The sequence below is a fragment of the Sceloporus undulatus genome, chromosome 2 (assembly GCF_019175285.1).
Source record: "Sceloporus undulatus isolate JIND9_A2432 ecotype Alabama chromosome 2, SceUnd_v1.1, whole genome shotgun sequence".
Lineage (NCBI taxonomy): Eukaryota > Metazoa > Chordata > Lepidosauria > Squamata > Phrynosomatidae > Sceloporus > Sceloporus undulatus.
The window spans coordinates 24426272-24453756 of NC_056523.1; the positions used below are offsets into that span (position 1 = coordinate 24426272).

The following is a 27485-nucleotide window of genomic DNA, read 5'->3' on the forward strand; positions in this document are numbered from 1 at the left end:
CCGCGCCGGCATTTGGCCCTTTCCGGAGCGAGACAGAAGAGCGAGAGGACGAGGAGGGAGAGAGAGCGGCGCGCGATCAGGCCTCCTTGTGCGCGTGCGCCAGCGCAAGGCAGCAGCGTCTGGACTGGCACGCGGCGGCGGCGGCGGCTCCAACGGCTCTTGGCGGCACGCGCGGCAGCAGCAATGGCGGATTACCTGATCAGCGGAGGCACCGGGTACGTCCCCGACGACGGACTCACGGCCCAACAGATGCTCAACTGCGGAGACGGACTCACCTACAAGTAAGGCCCTCCAGGGAGCCCCGGTCCTGCACCCAGGACACAATATGTTATATTGCCTGTTATTTATTTATTTCCAGGATATAGATGTAGATATAGATACATTTATTTATTTCCAGGGTTTATATGCCGCCTTTCTCCCACAGTGGGAGGGATTCAAGGCGGGTTACAAGAGAGATATAGATATATAGATATATATATATATATATTAAAAAGACAAGAACTGAAACATGGATTACAAACGTTTTTTAAAAATAATAAAATACTTAATTAAAAGTTAATTAAAATTAATTATTTAAAAACATTAAAGCATTAAAATGGAAAGGGCATACTCCCATTGCTCACATAAAATCTTCCCACCCAACGCCTGCCTCTATAGAAATGTCATAGGTATCAATATATGGTACGTAGCGTTCAGAGATATGGCCGTGTTGCTCTGTACAGTCAGTACATAGAGAGATCTTGTCCCACCTTTGAGGAGCTCTTTCTTTCCGTTGGGCCCTGGATACAGCAGCCTGAAAGGCCAGCCTGGTCCCTTCTCCACATATCACTATATGCAAGTATGGATCTGTAATCGATATCTGTATACAATACATATCTACACACATATGCATATGTACACACAGATAGATAGATAGATAGATAGATGCATACAGACAGATGCATAGGCATACTCACACATGGGCACCTTATTAAAAAGAAAGCCAGTGAAGGGAGTGAGTGGGACCATTGTCCTGGACCTGTGGCTTTTGTCGTTAAGCAGAGGCTGCATGGCCATCTGTCCAGGATGCTTTGATGGAGAGTTGCTGCATGGCAGAATGGGGTTGGACTGTGTGGCCCTTGCGGTCTCTTCCAACTCTATGATCCTATGATTGCCTTTCTATAAGAAGAAGGAAGCTGTGGACACCAGAATGTCCCTCTGAGAGCAACATGTGCTAGTGTTTCATGCACTTTCCTCTTAGAGTTACATACCTTTGTATTTTGGCAGACGTCTCAGCTAGGAGTCTTCTCCTTCCTTCTCCCAGTAACCTCATCTCCAGGTGGAATTTCATGTGAACCCTGATGCATTTGCACACATGCTTCACAATCTCCTCTGTGGCTAGATATGTAATATGAACCATTTGAGAAACTACTCTGGAAATAGTCCTTGCACTAGAAAGCTGACTCTTTCCCCTATGCCAGAGAACAGGCATCTATAAATAAACTATGTTTGAAAACAGACTTTGCCATTGGGAAATAGCTCCTTGGGAAAGATATGAACAGCCATAGTCTACCCAGTGAGAGATGCGATCAAACACAAATTGTCAGGAGGCTTCTTACATCACAGTCACAAAATATACTTCTTGAAATGTTACATCCCATCTAATAAGATTGTGATACAGAGCATGACTTTCTTTGCCATTTTAATGTCAAATATTACCAATGTATTATTTCCACAGAGATTGCCATAGGACACATACGTCTGTCTCTACACCAAAATGAGTGTAAATCTGATATAAAACGGCAATTCAGGAATTAGTATTTTCTGTTGCTAAAGTCAGTCACCATTCTTCTGCAACAGAACAAAGAGGGAATCTTACACAATATTGCTGAATATTGTTTCTCTGCAAGGTTGATTTTGTGCAGGTCTCCACTTTGGCTGTAATACAGTAAATATAACCACAGCAAAGTTCATATAATCTTGTTATTGCCAGTTACCAGCAGATGGTCATATGATTGCGTTGTGAATATTTCAATTCTTCTTGCAAATGTCACATGGAGGTTTTTTTATTTCCAGATTTCATGCCTCTCTGGACCCACTTATATTTAGATATATACTATGTAGGAGTCTTATCTGTCAGAGTTTATTCTCACACACATGAGTGTATGTCCCCAAACAGTGTTAATCTTTAAGATGACATAAATCGTTTTGGTTGAAAATACAGCATTGCAGAAATAATCCAGTTTGACACCGCTTTAACTGCCATGGCCCAGTGCTATTGAATTCTGGGATTTGTAGTTTTGTGAGATTTAGCCTTCTTGGTCAGAGAGAGGTCCGGTGGCACAGCATACTACAAATCCCAGGATTCCATAGCATTCTGCCATGGTAGTTAAAGCGGTGTCAAACTGCAGTGCAGATGCAGCCATAGCTGTGATTGCACTGACTATGTTCCCCAGAACAAGAATCATGGTAATAAATGAGTGATTATCGGAAGGAGAATTACACATGCATGTTTACAGGTGCAAAGGAAATGGTTTGTGGTTATTTTTTGAAGAGTGGTATTAATAGTATGGTGGAAGGCATGTGCAGATAGATAAGCCTGTGTCGAGAAAGAGACTACGGTCAGACAAAGTATTGGTGGACAGGTCTGTCAGTGATCATTGGCCATGGCCACATAGTAGGAACCCCACATTCAAAGGTGTAGGTTTCAGAATACTAGATATTGAGGACAAATAAGTAAAGAAGAATGTTGGCCTCGTTCTTTACATTCCTAATGGCATTTAATTGGCCATTTTTAGAAACAGAATATTGGATTCAGTGGCTTGATCCAGAAAACTCTTATATAAATTTTCATTTGTCTTCTGTCAAGTCAAGAATATATGGGTCAAATACTAATTTTTATAGATAGAGTGGGTTAGATTAAATTTAGAGATTGATAGATCTCTTCGTATTTCTTGACATCTTCTGTCTATAGAACTTTAATTTACTGCCCATACAGCACACCCTTTTAGTTTTCACTGATAGTAGCTATTGAGAGAAGAAGAGTTAATACAATGAGAAGGTCTCGGCAGGTCTTCTGGAAGGTTTCCAAATCAGGGACAAGGTCTTGGTTAAACATCAACTGACATTTTTGAACGTTTGATTAATGAATTTCACAACTGTTTTCCTTGGAAGTTTCCACAGTGGCGAGGGGAGAAGAATACTGAGTATAAGTATGGGGAACTTCTAAAGATTTCAGTTGTCCGGTCAGGTCTTCCTCTGTGTCTTCCCTGGGGCCAGGGACTCTCTGAATCTGGGTATCCATAAGGCGCCCTTTTACTGCCGTACTACTGGGTTCTTTAGTTCAGAGAATTACTCTCACGGTTCTCTATTGTTTCAACACTCAGTCTCATTATCCAAGATCCTTTTTACACAAGATGCTAGCAATTGTGCTTTACAGTTTTTGTACGTGAAACTGGCAGTATCATTGAGTTTCAGATCCTGCCCTAAAAAGACTAAAATGAAAAAGATATAGTCTGGTAGGGAGATGACTGAAATTACTGCAAACAGAAAGAAATTGGTACAGCTAAGTTATTGCAGTGCAGCAGATTTCTAGCCATTCCAGATATATAGGTTTACTGTCCTTGAGCTCTTTGTTTCATAACAGTTTTGTAGGTTGCACTGTAGTCCTTAAAATAGGCTCTGAAACTAAACTCAGACTTAAATTGATCACCTTAGTCACTGAGCTTGCTTGGTTTATTCTGCAGAGGTACCTGGCTTTTAACTTTTCTTGGGTTTTATTCCTTAGATCTGGTGACTTAGTGTTAATGTTCAGTAGTTAATGTCACCATTCTAATAATTATAGTCTCTATAAGTGTGACTCCTCCCTGGCAGTTTTATGTGCCCATTCCATCTTCTTTCTAACCGAGAGGAATATAGGAATAATGATGTTGGCTTGCATATAGATTCAAACGGTCAAACTGGTAGTTGGGTGCATGAAAGTTGATCCAGACTGGTAGCTGGATTATATGCAGAAGGCTTGGCTGTGGCAGTTTTTTCATATTCCCATTAGCAGCTGGAAAATACAGGGGTATACAAATCCATGGATCCGAGCAAATTTGGCAATGTGTGCTCTTAAGTTCAGGAGTTTCTCTAGAAATGAAACTTTGAATTGCTTTCTCCCACTGTATCACAGCCTTAATACAGTGCCATTGTGCCCCACAGATGGTGCTTTTTGAAGAAGAAAATTATGGAACTTCCACCTAGAGAGCGCTGAAATGTTGTGTTAGGTCTTAAGCTCACAGTCTCTGAGATATGAACAGACGTTGCCTGTAGGTTCACTGAATCTCTTGAGGATCCATAGAATACATTGGGTGGTATTCAGTGGTAGACTTTAGTTGGTGGAATTCAGCAGAAATGGGGTGTGTGAGATCAGCCCCCCCCCCCCCCGCAGTCTCCTGTGCCCATTGTGACATTTTCAGGCAGCATGGAGAGCAACAAGAGAGAGAGCACAGAAATGCTGCCATTGTGGTATTAGTTTTCAGTTATTATAAAGTTCTTTACCAGTAAAAAAACCAAAAACCTCTTTGGTATCCAATAACATTTTTTTCTTTTGTTTCCATTATTCAGTGACTTCCTAATACTTCCTGGCTACATAGATTTTACTGCAGACCAAGTGGTGAGTATAAGGCTTAAGCTTGCATGATATATAAAATTAATGTTGTGAACTATTCAACATCTTTATCAATGACCTGGATGACAGAATTGGGAGCATACTTATCAAATTTGCAGATGACACCAAATTAGGGGGAATAGCTAATACCCTAGAAGACAGGATCAAGATTCAAAATGACCTGAATAGACTAGAAAGCTGGGCCAAAGCTAACAAAATGAAATTCAACACGGAGAAATGTAAGGTATTGCACTTAGGGCAGAAAAATGAAATGCACAGATATAGGATGGGTGACACCTGGCTGAATGAAACTACGTGTGAAAGGGATCTAGGAGTCCAAGTAGACCACAAGTTGAACATGAGTGAACAGTGTGATGCGGCAGCTAAAAAGGCCAATGCTATTTTAGGCTGCATCAATAGAAGTATAGTGTCTAGATCAAGAGAAGTAATAGTGCCACTGTATTCTGCTCTGGTCAGGCCACACCTAGAATATTGTGTCCAGTTCTGGGCACCACAATTCAGAAAGGACATTGAGAAACTGGAGCGTGTCCAAAGGAGGGCGACAAAAATGGTGAAGGGTCTGGAAACCATGCCCTATGAGGAACGACTTAGGGAGCTGGGGATGTTTAGCCTGGAAAAAAGAAGGTTAAGAGGTGATATGATCGCCCTGTTTAAATATTTGAAGGGATGTCATATTGAAGAGGGAGCAAGCTTGTTTTCTGCTGCTCCAGAGAACAAGACCCGGAACAATGGATGCAAACTACAGGAAAAGAGATTCCACTTGAACATTAGGAGGAACTTCCTGACAGTAAGGGCTGTTTGACAGTAGAATGCACTCCCTCGGAGGGTGATAGAGTCTCCTTCCTTGGAGGTCTTTAAACAGAGGCTGGATGGCCATCTGTCAGGGATGCTTTGATTTGGATTTCCTGCATGGCAGGGGGTTGGACTGGATGGCCCTAGTGGTCTCTTCCAACTCTATGATTCTATGATTCTAACTAAGAACAACTTTCACTATAGGAGATTCTTTTTTTGCCCTTTTTTGTGGCACCGTTTTAGGATCTTGGAATTATCAGTGTTTTTTATTGGTTAGAAAATATTTGTTATCAGTATTATTATTTTCTTATATCCCGCCGTTCTCCCAATATAGGGACTCAAGGCAGCAAATAACAAATTGAAAACAATACAACTTAAAAATAGTACAACATGAAAAAATATATAAAAACAGTTAAACAATTTTAAGAGTCAAAACAATTATAAATATATTATAACATCTTAAAATACAAACTTTAAACTTTAAATTGCACATCATTTAAAACCCAGCCCTTATTCACTTGAAAAGGCCTGACAGCAGAAGAATGTCTTTATCTGCCACCGAAAAGATAGCCAGGATGGTGCCATCCTGGCCTCTCTAGAGAGGGAGATCCAAAGCTTGGGAGCAACCACTGAGAAGGTCCTCTCTCTTATTCCCACAGTGCAAAGTAACATGAAGCAACAATACTTGTTGTTTTTTTTTTTTTTTTTTTTTTTTTTTTCATTTAAAAAACACCTTTTCTTTCCTATAGTTACTAAATCCACATGTTGGTAGAATACTTGAAAGGCTCAGAAGTGAAAGTAGCATGTAGTTACCACCAAGTTGTCTTTATTTTAAGGACCTTACCTCTGCTTTGACCAAGAAGATAACCCTGAAGACTCCTTTGGTATCCTCCCCTATGGATACTGTAACAGAAGCCAGCTTGGCCATTGCAATGGCGGTAAGTAAACTGAGATGGCAAGGAAGGAGGGATTAACCTAATCTAATATGTGTTTCCCAGGGAAACATAGTTTGATAAATTGGAAGGTACCTATGAAGAGCTAAACTATCCTGCTTTCCTTCATTTAGACAGCACTGCTAAGCATATATGCTCAGTAGATAGATTCATTCAACACAGCAGGGCTTACCTCCGATTAACCTTGTATGGGATTGTGTTTTTAATCGTATTCAGATGAACAATAAATTTAATGCTGTATGGAACTTGGTTAGCAGCCAAGCTTACTGTCATATTCTAACTTTATTCAAGTTGCCTCCAATATGGAACCACTTTCCGTAGTGGCTTTCAGAGAGGTTTAGATTAACACTGTAAATTTACAGCGCTTCATAAATAAAGGTTAATAATAATTAATAACAGCAGGAGAAATCAGGGAACATTTCTGCTAGGCTGTATTGCCTCAGCCTTGAAACTATAAAAGCTTTTCTTGTTTTCAAGCATCTTGCCTGAAGTAAGTTTCTGATGCCTATTATAACATTTCCCCTTTGCACCAGTAGCTTTCTTCTCATTCCCTGAACCTTTTGTCATTCTCACTTCTGTGTGCTTGTTTATCAGCTTATCTTGCCACTTCTTTCCTCTCTTAACATCCATGCCTTCTAAATTGCTTGCTGGTTCCAGTGCAGCACTCTCTTTTCTCTTCACCATCCTGTTCCACTCTCTTCCATACCTTTCTTAAGAATCCATTCATTTATCCTCTGTACTTCAACACTTCTTTTCTCTCTGAGTCCTATATTTGTCCATGTTTGAACTTCCCATTTAGTCTAGTCCATCTCTTGCAAGTTATGTGCCTTCTTGAAACGAACAATTTATTGAAGTTAGAAAGTTTTCTGGGGTAACCATTCACAAGGAGCACTCTACTTGAAAAGATGAGAAATCTAGTTTAAGTATACAGATTATATAATTAACAATTAGGTGTCCTCATATAATGTAGCAATCTTGGTGTACACCACGGACTTATCAGATTTTTCCCTCTCCAACTACCTCCCCTTTCTCTATAAACTGCCAGTACTGAATGACTGACTCCTGTTTGGGGAAACAGCTAAAAGCTGAGTCTTTGCATACTCCCAAGAGGTATTTACACTTGCTTTTGTTGTTTTGCCTCGTTTGTGTTCATTACAACGACTAGCATGCTGTTGCTAATGACTAAATGTTAGCAGAAGTAATTTTGCCCCTTCCAGTTTTGCTTTTGTTTTGTCTCTACTGCTCTCATGTTCACTTTTAGCAGCATTTTTTTTTGTAAGGTAGAAATTTACAAAATTGTTCAAACCTCGGCCATTTCTTGCAGCCTGTCCCAGCTTCTTCATTGATAGCAAGAAATAAATGTTATTGTTGTTACAATTTATTACTATTATTATTATTATTATTTTCTCAGCTCACAGGTGGGATTGGATTCATCCATCATAATTGTACTCCAGAATTCCAAGCCAATGAAGTACGGAAAGTTAAGGTAAGAGTCACTGGGGAGAAAAAAATTGGTAATAAATTGGCTATTGGCCAGAAATATTTTGGTCTGAGTAAGTTGATTCAGGCATAATTTACTTGCCTGGACCTTCACCAGGATTATATGATTGGGAGCTGCATGTATTATTGTGTGCACACTCCATTCTTGAACACAAAATTCCCCTGCAAACTCTAATTTGGTTAAGAGTTGTTCCAGTATTAATTGCGACTATTGCCAACCAGGGTTCATTTGTAATGGTGTTTTGAAACATCAGCTCTTTACTTATGTGGAATGTATACTGGTGGACCCTAAAGGTACCTCACTAGAAATGGTTTTAATTAGTGCCGGCCTGAGCAGAACTATAGATATTACTCCAAGTACCTTCAGATTGGGATGCTTTGGTCTCCACTAGCTTCCTGTAATAATAATGAACTCTGCATAGCAGGCTGCCTGTCTTTTCCCAGACATATTTGTACAGTTCCAGGTTCCTTGATCATGTTTGCATTTGTAGACATTACTCATTACTTGCAATAGTGCTTTTCTACCACTGGGTTTTATCTATCCCTTTCCCCCACCTAGCTTTATGTGACTGTTGCCTCCTTTGCTGAAAATTCTCCTTTTGATTATGTATTGCTCCAGAAATACGAACAGGGATTTATCACTGACCCTGTAGTGCTGAGCCCCAAAGATCGGGTCCGAGACGTTTTTGAAGCAAAAGCCCGTCATGGGTTTTGTGGCATCCCCATAACAGACAATGGGAAGATGGGCAGCCGGCTTGTGGGGATTATCTCATCCCGAGACATCGACTTCCTGAAGGAGGAGGAGCATGACTTGCCACTTAGTGAGGTCTGTGAAGGTCTTGTGCGTTACAACAGATAAACTTGGAAAAGATTTGGATTTTTTGCTGGGATAATTGGAGAACCTCTGTAGGGCTTTGGCAATGGCTATACACGGCTTTGAGCACACCACTCAAGCCGTGGGGAGCTCGCGGGGCACAAGGGACGGCGCATTGCATTCGGATGAACAGGACGCGTGCCTGTGCATGCAAATGAATGAGACTCTAGCATAGGCGGAATTTGCCTTACGCGGGGGGGGGGGGGGGGGGGTCTGGAACGGATTCCCCACGTAAGGCAAGGGTCCACTGTACATATAATGTCTTGGGGAGTACTATTGAATAGCATTTATGTTTGCAAGTTAACATTTTGCATTTCTCTTGGCTGATTTTCTCCCCGTTGCATAATGAAAGCCTTCTGGCATTGGCATTAACTGGGCATCAAGTTTCAGCACTGCAGTGTTCTGCAACGCCTTGGAGCCAGCTATGCTTTCATGTGCTATCTTTAGCTTGTGCTGATGAACCCGTCAGTATTTGCACCCCCCAGGAATGATCTGAAATCATCTCTCATTGTCCTCAAATAAGAGTGTTGTGTGACATGCTTACAGAAAAGTTCAGATGAGATGTGTGCTACAGAAGGAGAGAGGCTGAACAAAATTCAACTCTCTGAATTTGACATTTCAGAACTAGGGCACTACCTTCCATTGTTGTTGCTTCACTTCTGTGTCAAAATGAAGCTCCAAGCATAAGATTCACAGGTTGATTTCTCTGAAGCAAGAAGACTGAATTTGTCCAGTTATGTTGAAAGTAGTTAAGCCAAGAAAATATTTCCTGAACCATCCCCAGCTATTAATTCATTTCACAGAAAAATGAGGCAACACAAGTGTTCATCTGTTAACTTAAAATAGCTAGACTACCAGGTATAAACCTATGTTCTGGACTGGACTACAGTGGTACCTCGGGATACGAAATACCCAGGTTACGAATTTTTCGGGATACGAATAAATCCCATAGGGATTTATTGTTTTGGGTTACGAAAGTTTTTTCGGGTTACGAAAAAACTCCGCGCTGTTTTAAATGGAGCCGCGGCAGAGCCGCGGCTTTTTTCCCCATTAGCGCCTATGGCAATTCGGCTTACGAAGGTTTTTCGGGTTACGAAATTAGCCGCGGAATGAATTAATTTCGTAACCCGAGGCACCACTGTACTTGAAATTGCTGATGAAACCTTGTGGTGATTAAATACTTCTCCATTCAGAAAATTCTGCTACATATAGAAAATTAGATGTCAGGATTCTAGCCTGCTACCTGATATAGTCATTATCTTAGTTGTAAAGCTTGTTTTTGAAGCTGTAAAAAATAAATGAAACAAGTTATACAGAATTGCTAAGGATAGTGACTAATTCAATTTTGTCCTCATCTTTATTTTTAATAAAGAAAAATGTATTGCCCAGTTCTGTGATTCTATAGGATTTCTTTGCTTTTTGTTCTCTTGTATAGAAGCAGATGTGTTTTGAGGATTCAAAAATTAATGCAAGATTAATAAATCAGAACTTGAACATGATAATTTTCAATGTTTAAGATGTCTTTTTATGCAAGCCCCTCACCTTCTTTAACTGAAGTGATATAATAGCATAATATAACTGCTATGCAGTCTTGGATGAGTACTAGATCATAAGCAGTGGGTGCACAAACTGTAGGTAACATGCAGCCCTGAAAGACATTATGTATGTTGTCCCATGGTTGGCATCACATCCATCAGGGTGACAAAACCTGTCTTGGTCTTGAATCTATTCCTGAAATCAGATTGAATATTTCCACTCTGCCTGAATGTTGCTGTGGTTGATAAGCAAAACAGTAGATCAAAACTGTCTATAGAGTTGCACTGGTTCTGTGTTCTGGAAAGTTATGATTCGAAGTATCAAAATTACTCTCTCCCTTTTAGAAAATTGTACAAGCTGTGTTTAATTAAGAATTCTTTAGACTTTCTGTAATAAATAGTAAAATGGCAGTGCGTACATTTCTTGTAGCTCCCTTAACTGCAGGAGACCCTAATCTGAGATTTATCTGGCTGCTAGATGGCACTACTGCTTAACCTGGCCCAGGCAGAAAGGTTCTCTTCTTTACTTTGCTGTCTTTTTCCACTAGATCATGACCAAACGGGAAGATCTGGTTGTGGCACCAGCAGGAGTTACATTAAAAGAAGCCAATGAAATCTTGCAGAGGAGCAAAAAAGGTCAGTGCAAATAGCTGTGTGGTATTTTGTGTGTTTTAATGCAAATCTCAGGTTTATTTTCATAATTTGATGTGCCATTTATGATGGCTCACTACTTTCCATGCATGGAGCATGAATTCCGCTAATCTGTGGAGTAAAGGGACTGCAGTATCCAAAAGATTTCGTGCATTTCCAGGTTTGTTGATCTAAGATTATCTTGTTTAAAGTGGAGAAGATCCTGAACTTAAATAAATACAGTCAGCCCTCTATATTCGCAGGGGTTAGGGATATAGAACACCCATGATAGTGGAAAAATGCAAGTAGCTCTAGGCCTCCCCAAACCACTTCTTCCATCCTGCTATCTTGTGGCATGGCGGGAGTTGATAATAATCAAAGTTAGACCTGTGACAGTTGAAATTTGAGTGTAATTAATCCAATAATGCTTTGGGCCAGTGATGGTGAACCTTTTAGAGACCAAGTGCCCAAACTGCAACCCAAAACCCACTGATTTATCACAAAGTGCCATACCCCTCTGACTTTCTAGTAATGAACTCTGGTGAACTCTGTGCTGCGGCAATGGTGCATATATCTACAGAGAGAGCACTGAGTTCCCAATCTGACATGTGTGCCATAGGTTCACCATAAGTTTAGGCAGTGGAAATCTGAGCTTTTACACTTAAATCCCTATTCAGTCATGGAGTCATTAAGTAGTAGCCTTGATCAAGCAAGTTACATATAACATTTATGTTATGGAATATTGTATTGTATATAAATACTGTAAGCTAAATTAAATAAATAGGTAAATAAACGTATTTTCCAACTTGGGTTCCCAATATGTGCAGCAGTTTCCCTTGTATTTTGGTCAATTCTTCACTTTCTGTACCTTTGTTAAGTTACATTTTATGAACTGGTTCTATCCAAAGTTCCAGAATGATTGTTGAACTGCAGGATTTTAGTTTGTAATTGTTTTCCATTGTCCTTGTTTAATTTATTTTTATTTTTCTACTTTAACTTTTATTAAAGTTATAACAGATAGGTAAAAAAAATAAAAGTATATAAGAATGTTGAAAATTAGTGTTGATTTTAAAAAACAAACTTGGTTTCCTATTTTGTAAAATGAGAATTGCTATAAAATGAGTATTACTATTTTTTTTAATTTCAAGGGAAATTGCCAATTGTTAATGAAAAAGATGAGCTGGTGGCCATAATTGCTCGTACAGATCTGAAGAAGAATCGGGACTACCCCCTGGCATCCAAAGATGCCAAGAAACAGCTGCTTTGTGGTGCTGCCATTGGAACCCATGAAGATGACAAATATCGTCTTGACCTCCTGGTGCAAGCTGGTGTGGATGTTGTTGTGTTGGTAAGTGCTAGGAGATCACATGTGCAATAGCTGCATTTGGGGCGATCCCTGGCTAGCTAAACCTGGATTTTGGAACAGTATGCTTTAGTACCTATATACAGTGGGCCTTGGGTATCTGCTGGGGTTTGGTTCCAGGACCCCCTGTAGATACCAAAATCAGTGGATGCTCAAGTCCCATTATATGCAATAGCGTAGAAAAATGGTGCCTCTTATATAAAATGGCAAGTGTGTTTGTGTGTATGTGTATGTATGTGTATATTCAAGCCATGGATGCTTGAATCCATGGATACAGAGGGCCAACTATATAAACTGATCAACATTTTTCATAACTGTCCAATTTTTTTCATAACCATTGAATGTTGTTATCAGCTGTTCAATGTTATTTGTATTCATGTTTCTTAAAAATGTTTTTGTAAATTGCCATCTGTGGTTGGCAGAGTGTAAATGTTCTATGTAATTTGGGTTACCAGACTGAAAACCGGAGAGGGTGTCTGTCTTTTAATGGTTGTAAGAAGAGGGAATTTCATCAAATGTTGGTTATGTGACAAGCAATATCTCGGCTCATACCTGACAGGACACGCCATAGGATTTATCTTAAATCCTATGGTGTGGCGATAGATGCAGCTAAGAAGTCTTTCTATTCTGCATCTGTTGCGTCTGCGAAGTCTCTTCCAGCAGAGCTATTCCGGGTGGTTAGGGATTTAACTCAGCTATCCCCCACCTTGAATCCTTTGCTAGAACCTACAACAGCCTGCTGTGACGCTTTTAATAATCACTTCGCAGACAAAATCTCTCAGATAAGAGCCGACTTGGATGCCGACTTTAAACTGAGTCGTTAGGAGGGGTATCCAGCATCTCCGCCTATACTGTTATTCTGGATCAGTGAGTTTGTCAGTACCAAGGATGTGGACAAGCTTCTTGGTTGTGTGAAAAAGACGACTTGCTCTCTCGACCCTTGCCCGTCTTGGCTGGCCATCCAGGGGGGTAATGCCATTGGGTTACTATTAAAGAACATAATCAACACATCCTTTAGGGAGGGCTATCTTCCATCTTGCCTTAAGCAGGCAGTGGTTAAACCACTTCTAAAGAAGCCTTCCCTTGACAGAAACAACTATAGGCCTGTTTCACTGTTACCATTTTTGGGTAAGGTAATTGAAAGAGCAGTCGCCATTCAACTCCAAGCAATCTTGGATGAAACGAATTATCTAGATCCATTTCAAACCGGTTTTCGGGCAGACTACGGTTGAGATGGCCTTGGTCGCCTTAGTCGACAATCTCCGTCTGGGCACCAACAGGGGAAGTGTGACCCTGCTGCTGCTATTGGACCTCTCAGCGACTTACGATACCATCGACCATGGTATCCTTCTGGAACGCCTGAGAGAGTTGGGAATTGGAGGCCAGGCTGGTTACTGGCACATCTAGATTTGCCCACATTACACCAGTTTTAAAAGCCCTTCACCGGCTGCCTGTTAGTTTCCAGGCAAAATACAAAGTGTTGGTTTAAACCTTTAAAGCCTGCATGGCTTGGGTCCTGATTTCTTGCGCCTTCTCCCATATCATCCTCCCCACACTCTTTGTTCTGCTGGGAAGAATCTGCTTCAGCCAAAGAGGACTAGACTTTCGGCAGTGACCCAGCGCTTCTTTTCAGCAGTTGTTCCTAGACTCTGGAACGACCTGCCGAATGAGATCCGTCAGATCACCACATTGGAAACCTTTAAGAAAGCTATTAAGACGGATCTCTTCCAGCAGGCCTTTCCAGACTAGGTTCACCTCTATTTTCCTGCCTCCCAACCCCCCACTTCTCTCCCCTTTTCTCCATCCCTTTTTCCGTCCTATCTGGTCCCCGCTATACATTTCTTTTCTTTTCTTTTTCTATTTCTATTATTATTATTATTATAAACAAATCTTCCATTGATTTTAACTGTGATTTTATACTACTGTTTTAATATCTGTCTGGTTTAATCTCTTTTTAGTATTACTATGTTTTTATACTGGGGGGGAGGGATAGAGGTTTTAGAATTTTAACTGTATTCTCTTTTATTGTTCTAATCCGCTTGGATTCCAAGTGATTAAGCGGAATATAAATAATTTTTTTTAAAATTAATATCTACACAATCATTAAAGGTGTAGGTGCAGCCCTGGCAGCCCTATAAGTATACAGAGTTGAAGGGATAGTGCAAAATCAGACAAGCCAATTAGACAAGTACAAGTACTGAGTATATGTTGGGGTCTAGTCAAGAAATCTGAAAGAACTGTTCCTCATCACTAGGGATGTAATTCAATTATTTCAGTAGTTTTCAAGTATATTTATTTTAATCAAAGACAAGCTTCTAAACCATGTTGTTATGAATCAAATCCTAGTTAATACAGAGGTAGTGTTAGCTCAAGCCCAATAATAACTAGGGTTTGTTGTCATGTCTTTTGGTGACCCTAAAGTGTTTTCTTGCAAGATTTGTTCAGAGGAGGTTTGCCTTTACAGTACTTTCTTCTGAGGTTGAGAGAATGTGCCCTTCCCAAGGCCACCCATATCTAAATTATTCCTACTCCTTTAGATGTATTCATCTCCTAAATCTTCCTGCTCCCTTTCTTTAAGACAGTCCTCCCTCCCAATTTATGAATGATTTGTTGACACCATTTATGTAGTAAAAGCAGTTGAAAGCTCTTTTTCCTTTAATAACTTTCAAGCACCATTGTTCCTTTTTGTAACAAAACCCAGACATGTTGCCTTATTAGTAAAATTGGGAATCACTGTAGAAAAAACACTTTATGCATAGAATTGACTCAGTTCAAATTCCATATTAATGGCTGGAGGAAAAGGTTTGCCACTGATTTTCATAAAGTGACTCCATAATGTTTCAGGTGGATTGGCTTAAATGATATGCTTCTCACACAAATGTACACTTTTTCAAAACTATTAACACAGAATTTTAACTTGTGTTTTTGTTTTTATTCCCAGGATTCCTCTCAGGGGAATTCCATTTTCCAAATCAACATGATCAAATACATTAAGGAGAAATACCCTGAGTTGCAGGTCATTGGTGGCAATGGTAACATGTTCTTTATTGTTTAACTAACTATTAAAATGTTTTGTTTTTCTTTCTTTCTTCAGGTTGTTGATTTATCAGGATGCTCTGGTGATTGTCTTTGCTTATGTGCTGTTAGACTCACTTTGTAAATGCGCATTAGGTGGTGAAGGCACCACAGAAGTGGGGCTAGAAACATCTCTTAGCTACCAAGAGCTCTCTTTCATGGTGAGGCCTTGGAAATCCCAGCCATTCTGTTTTTAGGCAGTATGTTGTATGTCTCCTCCTCAGAATCTTGTTGGGCTAAGAATGGAGAAGGTGTTCTTTTCAGATGTTGTTGGACCTCAGTCATCAGCCCTAACCAGCATAAAATAGGGTTTTCACCTAGAGTTTAAGGGATATAAATCTTAAACAGAGATACATATTTTAAAATAAAGAAGGAGGAGGGGGAAAGAATGGGCAGCGCTTTTAAGACCAACTGGTTTTTATTTTTGCTTGATGTTATTGGCCCCTGCATCTATTATGGGAATGAGAGAGGGTTGCATTATTCTTTTTTATGTGACCCTGCTACAAATACAGATGCCATCCCTGTGTCCATATCTGCTCTTAGAGCAACATTACAGCAGTCAGTAACATCACCCACAACTTCAGGGATACATTTACTTGGTCTTCTTCCAATGTGATATATGCCATCACATAAAAGCAAGATAGGAGAAGGCTCCACCTGCTGATAGATGGTCCTTTCTTTATTTTCTTACTACTTTAAAAGCCTACAATAGACACAAGCAAAGTTGTTTCCATTGGTTTGAAAGAAGAATGTCTTGCTGAAAGCTGATGGGTTGAGGTTACTATGTAGCTGGAGGCCAATTTTCTTTTTCTCCTCCTCACTTTTAAAATATTTTCCTCTTCTTCTAGTGGTGACAGCAGCCCAGGCGAAGAACTTGATTGACGCTGGGGCTGATGCCCTGAGAGTTGGCATGGGCAGTGGCTCCATCTGCATTACACAAGAAGGTAAAGAAAAAGAAAAAATGGGAGGAATATCAACCCAGACTTTCCCAGTGTCTTGTTTAAAGGATGTGAGCTTATCCTGCAGAGGCACATATCCAGTATGAGGTATGGGGGTTTAGATCCAGTCCATTGAATCATTTTTATATGTCTGCTTTTGCCATGCTTGCAGCCCAGGTTAGTACTTCAATGGGAAACCACCAACAGATACCTATAAGCTGTAGGCTATATTTCAAAAGAAGGAACTGACAAAACCACCTGTGAGTATTCCTTACCTAAGAAAACTCTGAAATTCAAGGGGTTGCCATGTCAAAACAGGTGACACATACCCATATCCATGCAAAGTATAATGACTGAAAAATTTCTACTGCAGGAGCCTGGCTCTCAGTATTCAACAGTTCAGTTGTATGTCCAGCCAACATTAGAACAGAGAGGACAGGTGTATCAGGTGGCCAGGCCAGGGCAATGTTGTACTAGCGAGGTCTATTGGGTTCATCCTCTTTTGAAGGGAATGGAGTGCAGCCTGACTGTTCAAACACCAGCTGGTGTGGTGGTGTTGCATCAGTGTTCAGGGTGCCCTCTGGTTCTTGCTGCTTCCCTCTTATCTCTAAACTGTGTATGTTTTTTGTCTTGTTTAGCTGCTCCAAAGATCCCTCCAGACCTAAAGTCCCACAGCCCCAAATGCCCTTCCACAGTCACTGGCACCTATAGTAAGTCATTAGTAAGTCATATAGCATATAGTAAGTCCCCCTTAATTTTGTGTCTTGGAGCAAGGCTCTGATTGGCTGCCCATTGCCCCTCTTCCTGCCCCTGCTTGTTTGAGAATAATCTAGTTGTAGATGCACTTGGGGTTTTGTGGCTTTGGATACTGGTTGTTGAAACTGAGAAGTATTCTGATCCTGAATCTTTTCTAAAGCAGGGTTCTAATACTGTCCTTTTAAAATATATTAGTTGGATGTCCTTCCTCCCTCCCTCAAACTAGAACTTGCATTTAAAAAGATTCAGTTGCCCACATCATTGGTGTTATATACAAAGGGCCACAATCATATATTGCGCTTGTGAGAGCACCATGAAACAATTCTGAGGTTAAATTAGCTAAATCCTTTCAGGATATGAAATACAAAATAGGTAAAGTGCCCTCTTTTAGAGATATTTAACTAAATTCTTTTGTGTTGTTGAACGTGTAAAAGCTTTGCAACTGTTCTGATTGAGTACATGTAATATGTAGCTTAAAATCTTCATTTGTACAATTTTAAGCTTCTGTCATACATAAATTAGGGAGTCCTTTCTAGATAGCCTCTTAAATGCTTGAAAACTATTATCCTTATGTGTTCCTCCTCCAAGACATTTTTCTTCTTACTTGGGGTTTGTTCACACCACTGTAAAGTGACCCCCCCCCCCCCGTCCTTTTTTTGGAAATTGACTTCAAGCCATTGTTCTATCCTTAGTCTAGCTAGGTGAATGGAGTGTTCCTTTTTAAAGCATGGATTGTTTTTTGGGAGGAAGAGTCTTTTTTTCAGGACCGTTGTGAATGTTGCATCATGTATATAACTGGGAGTGCAGCTACCTGTTTGTAAGATCTTGCATAGGGTAAATGCACACAGTTTTAATTGCCCATTTTGACTTACAGGATTAGCTGATTCTGCTCTTCAAAGCAAAATTGGGGCAACTTGTTGTTTAAAGTAAGATGAGTAATTTCACTTGGCTTGGTTTGAAAAACATTTTGCTTTTGATCACAGAAAAGAAGGATCGTTTTCCTAAGGAAGGGTTCTCATGTTGATGTTTTTGGAACCAACTGGGGTGGGCCCAGTGTTGCCTCTGTGCAACCTGTGGCTTACAGATCTCCTCCCAAATTTGGCCTCCAGTGGCCAGTTGTGTCCCTGAGGAGACAAGATTGGCTGTTCCACCCTATTACCCATCCCTGCCTGTGTTAGGCTATTGGTGGTTTCCCTACTCAAACTAGAAGTGATTAGTCAAGGGATTGTGTTTTTGTTCATATATTCTCCTTCCTGTCCCCCAGAAAACATCCTGAATTAATGAAAAGTTTAGTTCTGGCAGTTGACATTATCTCTGTAGGATGTCCTGATGTTTCATCAAGGATAAGACAATTTGTGAATTTTCTTTACATCCTTGCAGTCAGCAACTTGATTGTAGATTTTATTTTCTTGGCATGTCTTTGAAAAAAAATTGACAGATTTCCAGGACATTGACAGGTTGATCCAGAAGCAAAAAGTACAACAGCTTCTAGTCTGATTTTCTTCCTCTAAGGTTGACATGGCAACAATTACCAGTCAGCTTTTTTCTGGTGTAATATTAACTTGGATGGAGCAGATCTGCCCCCAAATAGGTCACTGATCAAGTGGAAAAACAGCACACATTTGTCCACACTTTGACCCTTGCTGCTTCCCAAGCTTACATTTTGGATAAGGGCACCCCTCTATTTTCTCCTTATAAACCTGACCTCCCACATGTATGTGACACTAAACATGTACTTGGTCCTTCCCACTCCACCCCTTATCAAGTATGCTATCAATCATGTTATGAGCTAGTGCTTAGGAAATGATAACAGAATGATAGGTTCTTCAATACAGGTTGTTGCCTTTCTCTCTTTGGCATTTACGTACACCCTTTCCCTGGTGTTTTTTCATTGTCACCATGGTCTAGGTTCTCAAGGGGTTGTTGTTGTTAACTGCTGTCAAGTCTGACTTTGACTTATGGTGACTCTGTGAATAAGAGACCTCCAAGTCATCCTGTCATTAATAGCCCTGCTCAAGTCTTGCAGACTCAGGATCTAGGCTTCCTTGATGGAGTCTATCCATCTGGAATGCTGTCCTCCTCTTTTTCGACTGCCTTCCACCTTGCAAAGCATTATTGTATTGTCTCAGCAGTCATGTCTTCTCATGATATGGCCCAGTAGCCTCAGTTTAGTCCTCTTTGCTTCTAGAGAATGTTCAGGCTTGATTTGCTTTAAGGTCCATTTATTTGTCTTTTTAGCAGTCCAGGGAACATGCAAAACTTCTGGCACCACATTTGAAATGAGTTGATTTTCTTCCTATCAATTTTCTTCACTGTCCAGCATTCACAGCCATGCATAGAAATTGAAAATATGATGGTATGGACAATCCTAACTTTAGTATTCAATTATATATCTTTACACTTCAGGGTCTTATCTAGTTCCTTCATAGCTGTGCTTCCAGCCCCTAGTCTTTTGATTTCTTGAGTGCAGTCTACACTCTGGTTAATGATTTAGCTTAGGTATGGAAAATCTTAAACTATTTCAATGTTTTCATTGTCCACCTTAAAGTTATGTAGATGATCTGTGGTTATTATTTTTGGTTTCTTACTGTTCAACTGTAAACTTTCCTTTGCTCTTTTTTCCTTGACTTCCTTCAATAATCATTCCAAACTTTGCTATTTTCTGCTAGTATTTGCATTTCTTAAACTTAATGTTCCTTCCTCAGAGGCTAATTCTGCTTTACAAATGATATGTTCAGCATGTATGTTAAACAAATGAGGTGATAAAATGCAACCTTGCCAATTCGAAATCATACTCTTGTCCTAAGTATCAAGGGACACCAAATAGAAAATTATGGCAATTTTATCTGGATTTTTCCCTGGTTTGAATAACATATCAAATGTACTTTAATCCCATTGTTAAAAGTGTTAACATTTTAGTTGTTTAGTCAGCCCTGGAATAAGTAAAAACATTTAGACTTCATTTGAAATAAACTGCACTTTCTCATACATCAGAGAACCATCTTCCTTTCTATTCTGTTAGAGGTAGAACGTGAAATTCAAAAACTTGTAAAATCATCCAGTGACCTATTTGAAATCCATAGTTCAGTAGCAGAATTTCCATATTTTTATTCCAATTATAGTCCTGATATCTCCAGTTGAAGGTTCTTAGAAAATGGACTGAGGAAGTCCTTTTTCCTGGGATTCTAGAGAACCCCTGCTAGCCAGTACAGACAACAAGATGTCTAGCTAGAACACTGATCTGTCCCAAGTGAGACCGTTCTTTGAAATCCCTAGTAATGGTTTGACTAGCTGTTCAGCATGATTGCTGACTGTTTTGTGGTGGTTCAGTAATTCCTCTGCATGTGTGTTCTTTAAGGAAGGTTGCAGGTTTAGCACAATGCTGAGTTTGTGTAACACAAGGCTAGATTTACCTATTTTGCATCTCTTATTCTCTATCAAAATGCCAAGAGTGGTTGTCATACCAGAACTACTATGGTAAATTTCAAACCCTGCTTTGGAAGCCATTGCCACCTGAGTGAGTTGTGATGCTGGAAATTGGGATAGTATGATTGTGTTTCACTCTCTGATAAAATATGCTAATTCATAAAGGGCTGGTCTCAGTGTACTGTGTACAATACATTACATTAGTGTACAGTGTACTGTACATTACATTGCTAAGCTTGTTTACCAAACATGATCTGATGCCTATTTGCAAGGGGTGCAAGCAGACCTATCTTGCTCCAGAGCTTTTCCATAGAAAAGCTGCTGTTAATGCTTTGCAGCTTTGATGTTGTCTTAGCAAAAATGAGACCACCTCTTTAATGCTAACACAGTTTCATTTTGTTGGCAGCCCATTTCATGGCCAGTTTGAATTCCAGTTCAATGCAGCTGATTTCAGTGATATCAAAACTAACTTTCCCTTGCCTAGAATAAATAAAACTCTTTATGTGGAGCTGTCTCTACCAAGCTCTAGAAACTGTGAAGGAATGAAATAACAGATGAGCTGGTGCCAAAGTGTTTGTATCAGGCTCATTTTGTTTTAAAATGAAGCACTGGGTTAGCTTTGGCAGTGCAGATAGCAAGTCTGAAACCCTGCATTAAACAGGAACTGTGCACTCTTGACTAATTTTGCATGGTTATGATCTCACGGGGTACATTGTACTAACCATGGCAGAGAAGAGCCTCTCAGTAAAGGGAAATCTGTTGAGCTGGGACACTTGTGGTAGAGTTTGTGCATGTCCATGGCAGTACAGTGTGCATCACTTTCAGGATGTACATCCACAAGCGTGAAAAGCACTAACAAATCTGGGACAAATGATTAATGTTAAAATACTAAATACAAAAGAGCCCCTGTTGACACTTAAGTATGTTCCTTTGTGACTGTTTTCTGTCTCCTCTTGAGGTTTATATAGTTTCCTGGGCATGGGGGGGGGTGGATTTTGCTTCAGTTCCCGTTTGTCAGGAGTCAGCTTGATAGGAACTTCCTGTTGAGCCTTTGGATCTTGGCTGTTGGGTACAAACAGAGCTTTTGTTATGCTCAAGAACATCTCCAGTGCTCTGGCCGGATGCCACATGGAGTCAGGATTGGAGGAACCCAAAAGTGAGCAGTGTGCTTGCATGGACATATGTTTGCTCTCTGAGCTGCTTCCCTCTGAGCTCTGCCAGCAGCCTCTCGCAGTCAGTGGAACAGCAGACATTCCCTAGATGCATTTTAGGAGGAAGATCTCAGGATACTCCCTCTACTGGCTGACTTGCATCTTTTGGCTTGTAGTAAATTGGGTGGGCAATGTGAATGTTAGGGGGGCTCCCAGGAGACCAGGAGGGGCATAGCCCCCCTCCCCACACACACACATACACATACACACACTGCAAAAGAAAAAGAAAATATTTTTTGTGTTTCCCCAATTGTCCCCTGATGCCCTCCATGGGGTGTAGGAACTATTTTTGCAATGTTTTTATCCCCCTGTGGAAAGGCCTTTTTTTTCTCCCCAAAACAAAGTGCCAGTTTACTTCCAGTTTTGAAAAACAGCAAAAATGCCCCTGTACCTCCTAGGTGACATGTCGGGGGAGGGGATGTTTTTGAAATGTCCTTTGATTCCCTGGGGGCTACAAAAAGAGGCCTGAGGGCAGCAATTTGCCCACGCCTATGTTAAATAGTGTAGCTGAAGGGTACCTTACATACAGTGGTACCTCGGGATACGAAATACCCAGGTTACGAAATTTTCGGGATACGAAAAAATCCCATTGGAAATCATTGTTCCGGGTTACGAATGTTTTTTCGGGTTACGAAGAAAATTTTTGGTGCTTTTTTCGGCTTTTTCGCACGAAACGCGGCTTTTCCCCATTAGCGCCTATGGCAATTCGGCTTACGAAGGCTTTTCGGGTTACGAAAGCGGCCGCGGAACGAATTACTTTCGTAACCCGAGGCACCACTGTATTCTAAAATCTCATGCATTTAAGTGGGCGAAAATCTTCATTGTGAGGTCTGCTTTGGGCCAGATGCTAACTGCTTTTGCTTCTTTTTCTCTGTGGTTTAGTCTTAGCGTGTGGGAGACCTCAGGCTACAGCTGTCTACAAAGTGTCTGAATATGCCCGGAGATTTGGGGTGCCAGTGATTGCAGATGGTGGCATCCAGACTGTTGGACACATTGCCAAAGCTCTTGCGCTTGGTGCTTCCACAGGTGAGATGAGAGTTGATAGATGACTTGCTTTTGGTTGACATGAGCATAGTAACTGCTACAGAAGGCATAGAGAATGTTTGGGTACTGTGTCACTGTGATATCTTCAAAAGTGCTGTCCCCTTTTAACATTTTAACAGTACTGCACTTAGGGCGGAAAAATGAAATGCACAGATATAGGATGGGAGACACATTGCTGAATGAAAGTACATGTGAAAGGGATCTAGGAGTCCGAGTAGACGATAAGTTGAACATGAGTCAACAGTGCGATGCGGCAGCTAAAAAGGCCAATGCAATTTTAGGCTGCATCAATAAAAGTATAGTGTCTAGATCAAGAGAAGTAATTGTGCCATTGTATTCTGCTCTGGTCAGGCCCCACCTGGAATATTGTGTCCAGTTCTGGGCACCACAATTCAAAAGGACATTGAGAAACTGGAGCGTGTCCAAAGGAGGGCGACTAAAATGGTGAAAGGTCTGGAAACCTTGCCCTATGAGGAGCGACTCAGAGAGCTGGGGATGAGAAGAGAAGGTTAAGAGGTGATATGATAGCCCTGTTTAAATATGTGAAAGGATGTCATATTGAGGAGGGAGCAAGCTTGTTTTCTGCTGCTCCAGAAAACAGGACCCAGAACAATGGATGCAAGCTACAGGAAAAGAGATTCCACCTCAACATTAGGAAGAACTTCCTGGCAGTAAGGTCTGTTCGACAGTGGAACACACTCCCTCGGAGTGTAGTGGAGTCGCCTTCCTTGGAGGTCTTTAAACAGAGGCTGGATGGCCATCTGTCAGGGATGCTTTGATTTGGATTTCCTGCATGGCAGGGGGTTGGACTGGATGGCCCTTGCGGTCTCTTCCAACTCTATGATTCTATGATTTATTTGGCAAGAGAATTCTTGTCAGGGTCTTTCTATGATTCCTGTGTAGAGTTGCAGCACAAAATTTATAGCACAGACAGCTCTCATTCACATGTGTTCTAGGAAACAGAGTATAACACTTGAGTTAACACACTTCTGTATATGAAAGAAGGCAGAGCCATATAATTGATCTGTGGAAAACAGAAAGAGAGTAACAGATAGCAAACTTATTTCTAGCCAATAGGAACTGATGATAAGATGGATAGGAACTTGGAGACCTTGTAATTTTAAAGTTCACCTCTTTTCCTGTTTTATCTCTCATACCATTGTTTTTACTTCTTCATTGGTTCTAGTGATGATGGGTTCCCTTCTGGCTGCCACCACTGAAGCCCCAGGGGAGTATTTCTTCTCGGATGGAATCAGGCTGAAGAAATATCGGGGCATGGGATCACTTGATGCCATGGACAAGAACCTGGGCAGCCAGAATAGATACTTCAGGTATAAGGGACTATTTGAGGTTATCACACTGAATTGTACTTCCAAAATAATGCATGGGCCCTTTCCCACTACACACTTACAGCATTTCATTGTGCTAACTGCTATGGGCAGCATCATTTGGAGTTATAGGGGTTGTGGTTTGAGGAGGCACTATAGCTCTCTGACTGAGAATTCTCAATGTCCTTCCTTCAACTGCAAATCCCCCAACATCCCACAGAATCCTGCCATGGTGTTAAAGGGGCTTTCCAAGTAGCTGCTTAACTTTTATGGGATTTTCTTCCACTGGAATTTAGTCATATCTGAACCTGAATGCACATCAGAAAGAAGGACCTTCTGTTTAGGACAAGTACGTGATGCATAGTGGAAAAAGAAGATTTACAGCATGCTGTTTTGCTGATTGCTGCAACTTGTTAAAATATTTGTTCTCATCTGTGTTAAAATTGCTGGGGGACTGAGCAGTTTGAGTTCTCATGGGCTTTTCTTTTTCAATTCTCAGTGAAACAGATAAAATTAAAGTGGCACAGGGCGTCTCTGGTGCTGTGCAGGACAAGGGCTCTATCCACAAGTTTGTGCCATACCTAATTGCTGGCATCCAGCATTCCTGCCAAGATATTGGTGCAAAAAGCTTAACACAAGTAAGGTGAGAGCCTTCATAGTCTTCCTCTTTGAAAATCTTTCTGTGTCCCATGGAGTCATATTGGAGCTACTGCATGCAGCGGCTATATGAATATGACAGAACTGGACAGTGTTTCTCATGCCACTAGGTAGTTACCTTTGCTCCCATTATAGGTACATCAGGGTGGTCATGTGGTGTTTGTCCAATGCTGTTACAAATAAGCAACTCTCTGTAGAGGGTTGAGAATGCTGTTTCAGCTTTCTTCTGTCTTTTATTACCAGAGCCATGATGTATTCTGGAGAGCTGAAATTTGAAAAGAGGACAATGTCTGCCCAAGTGGAAGGAGGAATTCACGGTCTTCACTCGTATGTCTTTTTCCTGATACCATATATACTCAACTATAAGTCGAGAAATTTATGCCCAAATATTGACCCTAAAATCTGGGGTCGAATTATACACGGGTCAATACAGTTACCATGGCTTGAAATCGACTGGAGGACAGTTAACAACAACAACAAACAGTAATAATGCTCATAAAGCTCCATTAAAAAGTAGCCCTGATGTCCCACTCTCTGTGCCTCGGCAGCGCTTACTGAAAGAGCTGCGAGGCACCAGTGTAAGTGCATGTAGTGATTCCCTTCTCAATCCTATCTCCAAACTTTTCTTTCTCTTTGCATTTCCCCATTTTCCCTCTGTTTGCAAGCTGATCTCCAAACCTTGCCTCCTCTGCATTTCCCCATTTTCCCTCTGTTTGCAAGCTGATCTCCAAACCTTGCCTCCTCTGCATTTCCCCATTTTCCCTCCATTTGCAAGCTGATTTCCAAACCTTGCCTCCTCTTTGCTTTTCCCCATTTTCCCTCCGCTTGCAAGCTGATCTCCAAACCTTTGCTTCTCCTCCTCCTCCTTGCATTTCCTCTGAAAACCAAGCTTCTCTTTTTTTCCCCTCCACTTCCACTTTGAAGCCATTCTTAAAATCTGTCTCCTATATTCTGCCCTTGACTTATCCACGGGGCATATCAAAATCCAAGATTTTGATCCTAAAACCTTCCTTCGACTTAAACATGAGGTCGACTTGTACATGAGTATATACGGTAGTTTGTTTCTGGTGTGCTTTATTTTTGACACTAAAATGCTGGTTTATGGCGTGAATCTCTCTGGCCTGCAAGCACATGGCAGCCCAGAGCTAACCCATGGCCAGTATGAATGAGAATCTTGCAGACTTGTTTCATGGGTGTGCAGGGTGTCTTCAGACACAGTTAGCCAGAGTGGTCCAGTGAGTCATTTCAACTTTTGGTGCTTCTCAATGCTTTCTGAAGCTGGACTAGGTTGTGTTCAGTTTGGTCAAGCACTAAATCTCCAGCAGAAGAAAAGACAGCTCATCAAAACTTGCTCAGCAATCAGGAAACAAAGAGAATAGAGAACATTCTTGCTTCATCTTGGGACTACATCCTTGGAATGGCTGAATGTTTAAAAATAATTTGTAGACTACTTATATTTTTAATGATTTGAAAGGCTTGAACAAGCTGCTCTCAGTTAGTCGTATATGTTTGATGGTAGAGAGGAGCATGAGGGCACAGCTTCATCCCACTCAGACACGGCAGTCACCAAAAGCTCCCCTTTAGTCATCACAAACATAGCCACTATATTCATGCTTGGCAGTAAATTTGCTGAATACAACAGATGTTTTTCTTTCTTTTTTTTTAAGCAGCAGCAGTCCATAACCTGGAATATGCTCCTGATGCAGATTTCAGGACCTTGGCAAGATTTTAGTTCTGATTTAAATGATCCATAGGATCAGGCTGCATTATGGCATTGTAAATTGGGAAAAAAGTAAAGGGGCAAAACTGCTGGCTGCCCAGTTTTGTTTTAAAATGGCTGCTGGGGTAATGAGAAGGGAGGAAGTATTATCTTGCTCTTTCATAGGGGGAAGGAAGCTCAATTTTGCCCAGCTTACCATCGAACACTTTGTGTGAACTTTGAGGCCCTATATGTTATACTGACAAAGTAACAAGAGTTCCATTTTTTTTTTCCTTTTCTAGATATGAAAAGCGCCTTTTCTGATTAAGGTCCCATGCAACTTTCCAGAGCCTTTTGCCACCCTGTAGTGCCTGTGCTGTCACCATCATGAACTGCTCTCTTCACAGAAGTGCCATTTTGCCAGTAGAGCAGAGCTACTTAGAGCTCCCCTGGGTTCATCAGCTGCTTTGACCAAGGCTGAAGAGAACGCATCAGCCTATTCCAGAGGAAATGCTCTCAGCTGAATGAGGCTCTTGAGAGGGGTCCTCTGTGTGTGTGCGTGCGTGCGTGCGTGCGTGTGTTAACATTTGGTTTTTTACAATAAAACAAGTGAAAGTGTGTGTGTGCGCGCACCTTTTCCAACATTGTCCTGAGGTACTTATAAGCTCTTAGGTGGCAAAATTCAGCCTTTCTTTCCTGTTTTAACTTCCAAAGGACAATGAGCAGGTATTTTCACAACTGCTGGTAGAACATCTACAGAGGCATCAAAGAATTGTGATGTTTTCCCACCAACTCCATATGACAATTTTGCAGCCTATGTAGCAGTTGTAGCTGCCCCCTGTTGGAAGTCTCATTTGCTAGTTCCATCCTTGCGAGCAGATTAAACCTTGGAGCACATTGTGCTTGTCTTGCTTCCAGGGTGGTGTGTTTTACATGCTCAGAGGCATGTTTTATTAAGAAATGATTAATAAAGTCTGTGAGGGATATGCCAATTTGGATCTTACCCAAAACTTTACATCTCAAGAAGTACAGCAAATACATTTTTACTTCAGA

The 27485-nt window shown here is 40.9% G+C and overlaps 1 protein-coding gene across 3 annotated transcripts; it reads left to right on the forward strand.

The window, feature by feature from the left end:
* Positions 1-27485, forward strand: IMPDH2 (inosine monophosphate dehydrogenase 2). Of its 3 annotated transcripts, XM_042451425.1 has the most exons (15): positions 2-281; positions 4588-4636; positions 6280-6381; positions 7808-7882; positions 8516-8722; positions 10854-10941; positions 12084-12283; positions 15240-15330; positions 16222-16317; positions 16950-17021; positions 22587-22730; positions 23935-24079; positions 24576-24719; positions 24977-25060; positions 26735-27334. In XM_042451425.1, exons 1-15 carry the CDS (start codon positions 184-186, stop codon positions 26754-26756), a joined length of 1617 nt encoding a protein of 538 aa, XP_042307359.1. In that variant the 5' UTR covers positions 2-183; the 3' UTR covers positions 26757-27334. The 3 variants fall into 3 exon arrangements, with proteins under 3 accessions (XP_042307361.1, XP_042307359.1, XP_042307360.1); XM_042451427.1 differs by lacking the exon at positions 24977-25060 and having other exon boundaries at positions 1-281; positions 26735-27485; XM_042451426.1 differs by lacking the exon at positions 16950-17021.